Source organism: Rhea pennata, chromosome Z (assembly GCF_028389875.1).
Source record: "Rhea pennata isolate bPtePen1 chromosome Z, bPtePen1.pri, whole genome shotgun sequence".
Taxonomy (NCBI): Eukaryota; Metazoa; Chordata; class Aves; order Rheiformes; family Rheidae; genus Rhea; species Rhea pennata.
In genome coordinates, this window is record NC_084702.1 from 68,295,792 (window position 1) to 68,308,418 (window position 12,627).

The window sequence follows — 12,627 nt, forward strand, 5'->3', positions numbered from 1 at the left end:
GTAGTAACCTTGTTTGATAGTCAGTCCACTGGGGGGGGGGGAGGGAAGAGGGGGAGGACCCACAACAACTAAATCACTGTTACAGCCTTTTGGGAACAAGACAGAAGCTAAAAGCAGGATACTTGCTTTCAGAACAAAAATACGAGCCTTCCAACGTAGCTTTGCTATGTACAGTTATAGAGAAAAGCTCTTTCAAAATCAATACATTTTTCAACGGTCACCAAAATACTGAGCAGCACACTTCCCAGGTTGTGTCATAAACCGTAACTGGGACAGGCCATTAACTGGCAGGGTTACAGCTCCAGCGTTCTCGAGCGCCTTGCCTGGGAGATGATGCTGTAACATGTCCCACAAGTATCATCGCTAGAATGGCAGTTGGTTGCCTAAACTAATATTGTTCCCCATCAGAAAAAAATTCCTCCAACCTCCTCCTTCCCCTTTCCCTCCCCCAAAACAGGCTAGGGAGTTCAGATCCTCTTGGTGACACTAAATACGTATTTGTAGTTCCTTTCATTTTCACAACTAAGGTATTCTATGGGTTTTGAGAAGGATGGCTGGACAAGACACTTCACAACTCGGGATCTGCAAGCAGTGTATGCAAGTACATATGCTGATGAAAACTATTCCTGCAGATTGCATAGATGCTGTTGATGCTACTGCTAAAGAAGGGAAGTGCAAAAATAGGTGAGCACACCCAAACCACGTAGAAACTAGTAATATTGTATATAGAAGTCTGATGGGTTGAACACAGTCGGGCAAGAGCTCTTTCAGAATAATCTAAGAGATTCCTCAGACGGCCTCCAGGCACCCCAGGCCCAAGGGAGCGTTATAAGCGCAACGAGAAATGGATCCAAACAGAAGAATGCATGTGCAATCTAGGAGAAAAACTTGCAAGTTCCATTTTGGAAGGGTCCAAACTGAACTCTTGAAACATTTATTTTAAATAAATGAAATATGAAAATACTATGAATTTATTTGTATATAACAATAACACTTTAATATTAGTCAAGGAACCATGAAAACTAAAAACTCACTACTTACATTAAAAACTCACCCATTACAACTCAGTACTTTAACGATAAGATGACAGTTTCTCTGAGGGATATGGAAATGCTTGTATGATTACAGCGTGGCTCTTCAGTGACTGGAAGCAAATTAGAATATAACACTTGTGCCTTGAGCGCTCACTGTTTCTAGTCTATAAGCTTTAGGAGTGTTGGGCCCACAAACAAAAGCATTACATATTTGTTTGGATTCAGCTCCGAAAATACATGTCTGGGGCTCAGAGCTAAAACATAAGTGCTAGCTTTATGGTACGGATCAACTGCATTGATCCATTCATTAATACGGAATATAAATATCTGCATTTAGGCTGTTTAACTAGCACCAGATGAGTCAGCCTCAACTACAAACTTTTTGCAGTCGTGAGCCGCAAATACTTTTAGGAACTATTTCAGTGCTATGATGTATTTTATGTTATAGTTGATGTTTAGCACAATCCAATTATTCTACATTAACAATATTTTCACTTAGGACATCACAACATCAAAACAAATGCTAAAGTTTGACTTAAACCTTAAAATTTTAAATAGCTTTTTAATGGCCACATCTCACTAAAATACTTATGCTGAATATTGCCCACATCTAACTTTATACATGTTAGATTAGTTAATATAAGCAATAGGGAGCCTCAAAAAAATACAAAATGGCATTACTGAATCATTTAAAAAAATACTTATTTGTAATTAAAGTTTTGTCAGAAAACTATTGTGATCTTTCATAGCTGCAGATCATGAAAATACTCAAAAATTATTCTGCAATTTTACAGTACTGAGGTGGAAGGTTAAAAATAATCATCTCATTCTCATTTATTTAGACTGTGGAAGTATCTGTGTTTTCTTAAAAAGTACAATATGGCTAGTATTAACTTTAAAAGCTTGACAATTTCCCTTTGTTATCTAAGTCACCTCAACAAGTTTTCATGTACAGAACCCATATTCAAAGGGAGAAAATAGTAAGAATAAAAAAAAATTCAATAGACATTATAGTTATGTATGTAAAAATCTATAGCCATACAGTGAAAAAATACTACAAACCTATGTCAAAACAAAGGAGTAAAATTCTGTTACTGTATCAATTACTGCACTGCAGCATGTCTTTTTTTTTTTTTTCCTTTTTTACGTAAAAACAAACATCTTTGTATACGCTATTGTCATTAATCTGGTTTATGTCGGTAAACCATCAGCTGCTTCTCAGAGCAAGCCCTGATTACAACTGCGGCCTCAGGCATTCTGTTCCATGTAGCTGAGAATCACAAACCCTTATTATACACAGCCGATAGGAATTCGTTTTCCAAAAATGAACTCTGCTAGCTTTTTCTTTCACAGCAAGTAATTTAAATGTGATAGGCAAAGCATTTGTGATAGGCAAAACAGAACTAAATATTACCATGAATTAGGAATAGTACAGAAGGGGAAAATTCAACTCAATTCAACTAGTGAAAATCTTATTCAATTTTCTATAATCAGTTTTATAAGGCTATATTATATTATAGCCAACAGCCCTTTGGCAAAACACATAATATAGTAATAGTCCAAATCTTCTCAACTAAGACACCTTTAAACTTCAGATCTTTGTTGTTTAATTATAATTTCTTTCTGTTATTTTACTCTAATAAATACTAAACAGACTGAAATAAAACTCTTTGCTATTGGGAAAGCCACATGACCATCAAACACTTTTGTTTATGAACAAGGAAATGTTTGTATTACCTATTAAAAATACGATGCTTTAGTATAAATAGCATCAGAAATGGCTAACAGACTAATAAAACAACATCATTTTAAACTGCATCTTCATATGGAGTTCTTGGTTTTATCATTTGGGATTTTTCACTTGTGAAATATTTTCAATGCTTTGTACTAATAACATGTGACATGTTATAATCCCCCTTTATTCTCAAAGTATGAAAGTCCCACTACAAAAGCTGCTCTTGGCCCTGAGATCCACCGGATTTCATTGTTTGCTACAAAACGTCCTGCATCCCGAGGTGCAGGGAGGACTTCCGTTTCTTCTGCTCGTTCCTACTTTAACAGTGGCTGTTTTAGCCCCAGATGTGGCCTTCCGTACAGTGAAGAGAACAACATCACCAGTGAAGAAAAAAGGTGGGAAATACTTCAGAAGTTCAGAAAAATTCCAGTGGTGAAACAGCAAAAAAAGCATTTCACATAGGAACAATTACTAACTAGATTCTGAGGAGTTATTAATCATTTCAGTTTAATATTTTTTCTGTACATGAGAATATTTTGGAATACTGTTACTATTCCTCACAAATCAAATAACGTATTAGAATTCTGCAGCTAGTTTCATAAAAACAGCATCCTACCATAAATTAAAATTGTAAAAGAAAATAAACATAATAGAAAGAAAGATTTACTTATTGAGGAACACCTGTTTTAGATAAATACATTTGAAAACACAGCAGGGTTTAATACTCCCCTAAAATGTTTAGCTGTTTTAGATTTTTCTGTTCTGCTTCTTCCGTTACTATCTAGAAAGAATTGCTTATGAAAGGCTTGTGGCAACACAGGTGAAGCAAATGCTTCCAGAAGCTTTCAATAGCATTTTTTTTTCAACGTATAAAATGCAAAACCATCTTTCAATTAGTAAAAAAAATAGTCTAATATACAAACATTTTTTTAAAAAATTCATTTGTGAAGGAATGTAGCATCAATTACCCAGATTCATACCCACTCACTCCTCAGATACTGGTAGCTATTTCCTTTTGACACAAACCTCTATATATTAACCCAGAGAAATGCATACATGGCTAGTTAGCCCAAGCAGAATAGTCATTCAGCTTTCCCAAAATTTAAACTATCATAAATTACCATTTGGACAGCATTAGAAAGAAATTGAAGCATACAAGGAATAAACTATAGTTTCTTTTATATCAAAATGTACTCTTGAAAATGTGTTTGGCACAGTGCTAAACCATATAGTTAATACTAAATATTGCAGGATACAATAAAACCCTGGAGTTAACTTGTGTTTACACCCTTTAAGGGATAAAAGTAAAAAGATACCAATTATTCAGAAGTCAGCCTATACAAACTGTATAAACAATATTTTATGTCTTGTTTTGAAAACCACTGATATAGTAAATTTTACATAAAAGACTGCAAAATAATATAAATGGATTTAAACAGATCTTTACAATAAGAAATTCAAATGGAAACAGACAAGTAACAAAGAGAAGTAAAAAAATTTATTGCAGTATTCGTTCCACCAGATTTGCTGGGGATCCCTTTTCTTGTATTATTTCAGGGTGACCTAATACATCAAAATCTACATTTACAAAAACTCCTCCTGCAGATAGGTCATAGATACTGCATGCTCTTTTTTTTTTTTTCCTTTTTTTTTTTTTTCTTTTTTTTCCTCAACAGAATAAATTATATATCCAGGAGATTCTGCCATTTTACAGCCTGGAAAAACAATGCTTCCCTGGAAACTGGGCTAAGCTAAAGAAAGCCATCCGCTGCTAGGTTAAACTCCAAGAACACTTTATTAAGAACATTAACAGACTAATTTCCAACATTCACTTGTTTATTTTTTTTAAACAGAAAGTTTTTTTTCAAGATATAAACAATTTTTTGTTAAACTATAATACAGTGGGAGTAAAAATGAACTGAGAAGTTTCTGCTGCACAACAGCGAAGGAAGCTCCCACAAAAATGTTTACCAAACATTTCCTTCTTTTTTTCCTGCGTCCCAGGTTCCATTCTTACTCTTCATTTAACTGATTTTTTTTGCCAGAAAGTTGGTATTTCAAGTTTTTCTGTTATTTCAATTCCTGTAAATTTGGCTGCATGTACAAATTCATTAGCTGGAAGTTCCATCCTTGGCGGCATACAGCGATCGTAAAGTCTGAACCACTTTATTAGTCAGCTTATTAGCACTCGTTAGAGCAATTTTTTTGTAAATAATGTCTGACTCTTTAATAGTGTCTACCCAAGGCACCAGTTTGCGGCCATCACGGCGCTTAGCCTCAGTCCAGGAGCCACTGTAGGAGCCTGCCATCCACTGAACACTGAAGCCATTGCTGGTTTTCTGTACTACTCTTGCAATTTGTGGTCGGTCTTTGTACTTTGGACAGCAAATAGCGATGACATCCATGACATCAACACTTTCATTCATCTGTGCTGCCAACTCCGTAGAGTCTGAATTTCGTTTTGACCTTCTCAATGACTAAAACATTGGGGGGAAAAAAGACCAAGTGTTACACAAAAGAACTTTAGTGAAATTATTGCTTTTATTGCTTTTAATCCCTTGACGCCGGGAGTTGGGATTTCCCGGCACACATTCCATTGCCGGCAATGAGACGCACCGCGACCGCCAGCGCCAAGGGGTTAACATATCCTTGTAAAACCACATACTCTTAATTTGTACCCGTGTCTTTATCTCTTAATGATATATAAAATTATATATACACATGAATCATAAAGCTACATAAAAACTTGGCAACAATAAAAAGGATAACACACAGTACATTCCAAAGGAAAATTAATAACTTTTTATACTGGATAAATCTCGTTTTCTAGGTTGTTTTTTTATTGTCTTTTCTGTTAAACTTTCTACAAAAGTTGTATAAACGGTTAAGTAGAGAATCTCTATCTACAAAATGCTTTCTTTCATGTGGATTACATTACTTGGTGTACATTTAATATAATAGACTGACATTTATAAGCACATAAAAATCATTTTACGTAATACGCTGCGAAATACGTTGACTCCTCCTCCGCCTCACCCCTGAAGTGCCTCCTCCTCTATCCTCCCCATCACTTTCATCGTCCTCTGTCTCAGCTGCATTGTTTTTAGGGCTGCCTCCTCCAAGCAGCGAGGTAATTGCTTTGTTTCGAGCATTTGTGCTAGCTGACACCTCTCCATCTTCTTCCTCTTCATCAGGATCCAAGTGTTCCATAAGGAGCTTGAACTATTGGAGGGGAAAAAAAAATCATGCAGATTGTAATTTTTAAAATAGACATTTACATCATACTATATTAAAAATATACATATACACTAAATGGAAACATAAGGAAACAGGATAAAACAAATGGCAGACAACTTCAAAGTTGGATGGCCTGTGCTTTTCGTTTGTTCTACAAACTTTGTATTTCCTCCCATGTTCTGCTAGTCTGTAAAATTTTTCTTCCTGTGTTCCCATAGTTTAACAAGTTTTCTCTAGTTAATATTTTAAAGAATTGCCAAAAGAAAAGGTAAATATCTATTACACCTAGTCTCTGTTCCTGTAATGGAAGCAGTCAGGGATAAAGTGGGTAAGATCCATAAGAATGGTGTAAGTGACTAACAACAGAAATTAGAAAATACTTCATAAAGATGAAAATTCTTTAGTTGAAATCGATCTTACTGTGTTTAAATTTATTATGAGACTTCCAATGATAATATTGCTACATATCCTGAAAGGGAGTTGTGAGTCATAACAATATCATGTAAGATTACCAGGAACTCAACATTTTGAAGTGGTCATCTAATTCATGGTCATCTACTTTCAAGTTTATACTCTGTTAAAAACGTTTTAGTTCTGCAGTGCTACTTTACTTACATCTAGATATTGTTTTACTATACTCCTCTTCACTTCTTCAGTGATCTTGGAATTAGCCATATCACTCCGCAGAAAATCCAGAGTTTGTTTTGGATGGAAATGCACTCCTGTCTTCCTGTTTATCGCTTTATCATAAACTTTTGCAGATTCAGATGGAGAGTATTTTTGAATTTTACTGTTTAAAGAAAACAAAGGGAAGAGCTTTTGAGAAAAACCCAAAGCAATTTTTTAGAAGAAACTTCTAAAATCTTCAAGTACTTTCTTTTTTTTAATCATTCAGGATGCAGTAGACATCCTGATAAGAAATCTGTGATTCTGTGTGAAATGAAATCGTTGCTTTTCCTAAATCAGAATTTCTATTTCATTCCCTTTAACTTGCTACATTTTGTTTTTCCTCTTAAACAAATATATTGCTTAAACAATTTGTTACAATCAACTTTTAAACATTCTTCCATGGCTGATCCTTAGAAACAACTCACTAGACTAAAAGCTGATAGCTGTTGTATTACCTAGTTATCCTTACCTATCAGAGAATCCACAGAGGTTCTTTAAATGCTGTTTCAGCATCAGCAGTAATAATATGCCTTGGGAGACGTTTGCAAATTCAATTAAAGGAGCTGAATTTTCTGGTAAACATTTCATCACAGCATTTATATCATTTTCTTCATCAGAGTCTGAATCAGAGTCTACTCGTTTCCGCAACCTCCGAGGCTTGGAAGCTTCCTCCTCACTCTCACTCTCGCTACCACTGTTACTGTCACTCTCGGTCTCCTCATCTGATGAAGGTTTTCTTTCCTTTTTTTTTTCTTTCACCATAGACTGTGAGACAGAGAAGTTAACATACATTCCAAAATTAGGGTAAGTAGTATCATGTACCTTTCTCCAAAAATCTTTCCAAAAATCTTCATTGGCATAAATCAGTAAGAATTTCTTGAACAATGTTCATAATTCACAACTTGATATTCAGAGATTAAAAGATGCTCAATCCTCCCTCCTCTCCCAGTTCGATCCAAAGCTCTCACTTCCCCAAACAGGCTCTCATCCTCACTGTGCTACAGTGCCCCCCTCTGAGGAATGTACCGTCTCGTTCGAGTAGACCAAAAATTGACTTTGGTTGGCAGGGGGAATTCAGAGCAGTGGGAACTTTCCCGGCATCGCCGCCGACTGTACTTACAGTCAGATCAAAAATTCTAGAAACAAGTTTGCTTCCTACAAGTTTGGACTTTCTGCTGCTTATGTTGTTCAGGAAAAGGAGACATTAAAAAAATCTTTGAGAAAGAGAGGCTTTTGTCTTACAGGGCTAGTGTCACATTCCGCCTCCAAAATAGATACTATGCCACGTTTGGGGTTCCTAAATGCAACTTTAAGAAAAGAAAAGTTTGTGCTCTCTTCTCTTGCAAAAAAGAAAAGATAGTTAATGTCTATTAACTATCACGACAGACAGACATGTAACTGCCTTCAGCTATCTGACAGCAAAAGGAATTAAACAGCAACCTGAATTTATTAGAATTACACAACTACAACAAATCAGTATTTCATGAAGATTTTAAGTTCATCTACTTCCAAATGCATACAATTAATTATTGTTAAAATCTCAAAATTCTTTGCTCTTTTTTAAATGTTAGCTGATAGCTAAGGAAAGTTTTTAACCAGTATTATATTCAGGCCAGACTTTTTTTTTTATACTACCAATTACAAAATCATGCTACTTGTCACAATAATGGAACTGTACTCGCTAAAAACTGACAAAATTATATACTGCTTATATTGTCATCATTAGGCATATATGAAAATATAAACACATTTACCTCTTTAAATGACTGTAGTAGGTTGCTACCAGAGACTGATAGTGTAATGTCTATATGATGCATTATAAACAGTGGCTCTTCCTGTGTTTGATAAGGAAAACAGGCTAGATTGTCTGCTATATACAAGAGCATATTCACCTCTGTTTTCTGCAAGTTAAAAAAACAAAAACATTTTATAGAAGTGTATATATAAATATACATACAAATGTATTACAGATTTACTGTTATCCTGTTTTCTAACAGTCTAACAGCAGCAAAAATATTATTACAGATTTCATCCTAAGTAACTCCTCTTACCTCACTCTAAGCAACATGTACATAAGCAAACTTTAGCCAGAGCTGAATATATATACACACACAGACACACATATATATCATATATATTCTCTCTGATAAATTCAAACTGGCTATAGAAAAATTATGAAATGATGCAAAATTAAACAAGCGTGTTCTGTTACAATTTTAATACCTCATATTACAACACAAAAAATATTTTAGGTAAAGTTATTGATAATCATGACCAGAAATATTATAAAAGAAGAATTTGAGCCTGTGATGCCATATTTTAATTCCTTTTCTAAATGAAGGAAGTGTGATGCTTACTGCAGTATCATCAAAGAGGTTGAGTAAGGAAATTAGAAAGGCTCGTCTGTGCTGACGGTTCCCTCGGATCATGGAGTACAGGTGCGAACACAAAGCACTGGATGATTCATCATGTCTAAAACCTCTTACAGGATCCTTTGGGCACGTATTAATTGCCTGTTGTACCTGGTAAGACATCTTCATACCAGCCACTGCTTTCATCTGTAACAGAAAAGTATTTGTTTTTATTTAGACTGTGGCTTCGAAACAGCAAATCTGAAACACAAAATAATACAATTTCTGCAGTAGAAAATTTCGAAAGGCAGATCCCAGAATTCCATAGTATTTGCTTGTCAACAGAAACTGCTAACTCATTTTTTCAGCTTTTTTTCTTTCTAAGTGTATGTTCATCAGAAGTTTAACTTCCAAACGTGGAACTGAGGTAGTACTTTTTGAGTTGGCAAATGGATTAGAACATTATCTGTGCAGAGTTGATAATGTTTTGTGAACAGCTTCACTGCAAATACTTTATTAGAAATACATATTTACTCTGTTTACCCACCACACTCATGTATTCCAATTTAAATTATTTTCACGAATACAGAGATGTTCACACCTGTAACAGGATATTCTACCAAATTTATATACTTGACCAAACTTGTAGTAAAACAAAATATTAACTCTGTATAACTGCAAGAGGACTAACAGAAAAATCAGGTGTTTTGCACGTATCTTAAATTTTCCAAGGTTTCTGTTTCAGTTTCAGCATCTACCGAAACTCAGCTAGCCAGATCACATCCAACCATCCTCATACCAGCCTCTGCTGTGGCTCAGCGTAGGATCTCCTCACCTACGCCCTACTTCAAATCCCAGCTGCCAGCACAGCAAGTTTCATCTGCTGGCCCTCTACCGAAGCAGGCATCTGCCGGGGTGCAACGCTCCAGCCTCAGCGGAGCGCACGCAGGCTTGCAGCGTCCCGCAGCGCAGCACGCGCTGAACCAAGGACTGCGCCCTCGCTGCCTCGGACACGGAGCCCGCGCTGCAGGTCACTTCCCAGCAGTAAGTGGAGTTACTGGCGCAACCCCAGCGCTACACTGCCACCCTCACCTCTCGTCAAATACACGTCCTTCTTTACTATTCAGTGGGGAAAACACTGCTGTGAACTATAAATTAAAGGAAATTTTTGATTGGATGAGATGCTTCAAATACATTATATCCTTTTTAGGTCTAACTACAGAAATCTCCAAATACGGGAGCTGGGACCTCTTTTACAATTGTTTGTGGCTGTTGGTCATTCAGTGCTTTATACTCTCTTTTTTTTTCAGTTGAGGCACGTTTAACTGTTAAACCTTCAGAGACTATAAAATCAGCATTATGTAGAAATCTAAATCAAAATTACTCACGTGAATGAACCCAGCATATTTTTTGTCTATTTCCACCAACTGCTGGTCAGCTTTGTTCCGCATAGAGGGCTCTGGATCTGTGCCCATAGCAATTAAGTACGGCACACACTTGAAAAACAAATTAAATGATTATTCAGAGACATCGTGCCACCTCTCTCACCCTCTTTTGTCTTCTTTCTATTATAACGTTGTTCTTGTTATATTCTGACTATTCTAAGAACAAGAATATGAAACTCTGTGCGACATACTACTTCACTACTTTTTGGCGAACAATAATACAAATTACAAGAGAAAGCAGCATTATAAATAATGATAAAAGCTGTTCAAGGTTTCGGGTAGCATTCTCATTTTTCTCTCAAACTCAGAAGCCCATTTACACTACAGATGACAGTTTTACTTTGTTTTCTTTTTAAAAAAACAACAGCATTTGTAACTTAACATGCACAATAGTTGCTGCATTAAAAATAAAATAAAACCAACGAATTGGGGAGATGATGATTTAAGACAGTTCTGACACTGACTGTGGAATTTCACACTGTTTGGAGGACACAGGGACTGAGGGGAGCAGAAGAGGTAAGCTGATACAAAGTTCAGTACAGAGAATCAAAGGAAGAAAAAGGCTGAGCATACACCTGAAATTCAAACTTACAACAAAAAAGTAATATGCTTCATTATGCATTTTTAAGTGCAAAGGCTGAGCATACGCCTGAAATTCAAACTTACAACAAAAAAGTAATATGCTTCATTATGCATTTTTAAGTGCTCTTTAGACTTTCAGATCTTGATGCAAAGAGAATAAAAAACAGTGTTTGGAACCTCACTGGCTTATCAGCATAAACTAAATTTCAAAATTTGTTTTCTGTAAAAGCGCCTTGCTACAATAAGAAATATAGTATAAGAAATTACTATAACAGAGTTGGAAGAAAAAAAAACACTGCAATGACCTGGATATTTATCTAACCACCTAAAAACTTCTGAAGAGCTGAGCATCAAGAATCATCATCAAAAAAGCCTATCATACCTGAACAGGATGGATGAGACCCTGGTTTAATGTCAGTGCAATGACATTTAGAGCAAAGTGGCGTACACTGGACTGGGTGTGAAAGAAAGCCTCAAGGACCTGTTTGAGATATAGCTGCATGATGGAACTACTCATCCCTGAGGAAATATCACCCATTTCTTTCAGGTCTTCCTGTTTTGCTACTTTTTTCCCTGCAAAAAGGACAAAAGCAATAGCACACTCATCACAGTATCACTTAGTTTGCCGCTATTTGATGCATACTTGTCTTTAGGCTTTAGAACATACACATATTTCAGCTATCTTAGAACACATTTATGATCTCATGAGACTTATTAACAATCTAATAGCAAAATATACTTCAAAAAACTAAAGAGACAAGACTTTATTAAAGTCTTGTTTCCAAATAAAGGTTTTTGTTTTAAAATATTTCTTGGAGTATCTGCAAGTTAACCTCAGAGAAGAATTTGATAAGTTTTTACTACCAAAATTACAGGATTATGTATTCAGCACTGCTTCCAGGATTTCTACATTTTCAAGGTAAATAATAACTTACACTTCTCAATATACTTATATACATAATTAGTTTTGAAAAATTATTCTAAGATACTTTATTACAAGATATTATTGATTAGACAACAATCTTAAGTGACTCAGTTCACATGCATGCTAATTTTACGCAATAGATTTTGCGTGCCTCATTAGCAGAGAAGAACTCAACACTTACAGTCTCTATCTGCCTGCTGCATCCGTGTATCCTCCTCCTGCAAGTAGGTTTGGAGGTTTTTTAACACCTGGATTTTTAAGTTTACTGAGCAGTTCTTATCTGAAAGAATGCTGTTGTACAGAGTCTTCACTTCCTGTTCAAACATCAGACTTGGGTGTTGTATAAATGCAAAGCCTAAAGGGAGGGGGACAGAAGAATAAGTTTGTTATCTTGTAGAAACTATGTATTTTTTTAAAAAGTCTTGACTCAAATACAGGTATGAAATAAAACACTATCTTTCACTCAAGTGCTGCAAGTACAATAGAGAGATGGCAGAAAGCAGTTTTACAAGATTCTGTTCTTTGTTTTTATATAATGTAGTCAAGTATTTAAGCAAAACATAAATCAACTAGAGATTTAGCATATTTCTTCTCATTTTTCCCCTGTGCAAATAGTGCTGCTTTTCCATGTGGACACCATCCCAGGCTT

At 35.6% G+C, this 12,627-nt stretch overlaps 1 protein-coding gene across 4 annotated transcripts in view; it reads right to left on the minus strand.

Annotated features, from left to right (window-relative positions):
• Positions 1-4,245: 4,245 nt before the first annotated feature.
• The window catches only part of NIPBL (NIPBL cohesin loading factor), a 152,523-nt gene continuing 144,141 nt past the window's right edge, over positions 4,246-12,627 (minus strand). For 3 of the 4 annotated variants that reach the window (XM_062598964.1, XM_062598962.1, XM_062598965.1), the window contains 9 exons: positions 12,160-12,333; positions 11,436-11,626; positions 10,415-10,522; positions 9,033-9,233; positions 8,430-8,576; positions 7,145-7,440; positions 6,622-6,796; positions 5,806-5,991; positions 4,246-5,246 (listed from right to left, as the gene is read on the minus strand). In XM_062598964.1, coding sequence (XP_062454948.1) covers positions 4,881-5,246; positions 5,806-5,991; positions 6,622-6,796; positions 7,145-7,440; positions 8,430-8,576; positions 9,033-9,233; positions 10,415-10,522; positions 11,436-11,626; positions 12,160-12,333 — 1,844 coding nt within the window. In that variant the 3' untranslated portion in view covers positions 4,246-4,880. Of the gene's footprint in view, positions 5,247-5,764; positions 5,992-6,621; positions 6,797-7,144; positions 7,441-8,429; positions 8,577-9,032; positions 9,234-10,414; positions 10,523-11,435; positions 11,627-12,159; positions 12,334-12,627 lie in introns of all 4 variants that reach the window. The other variant, XM_062598963.1, reaches the window with a different exon arrangement.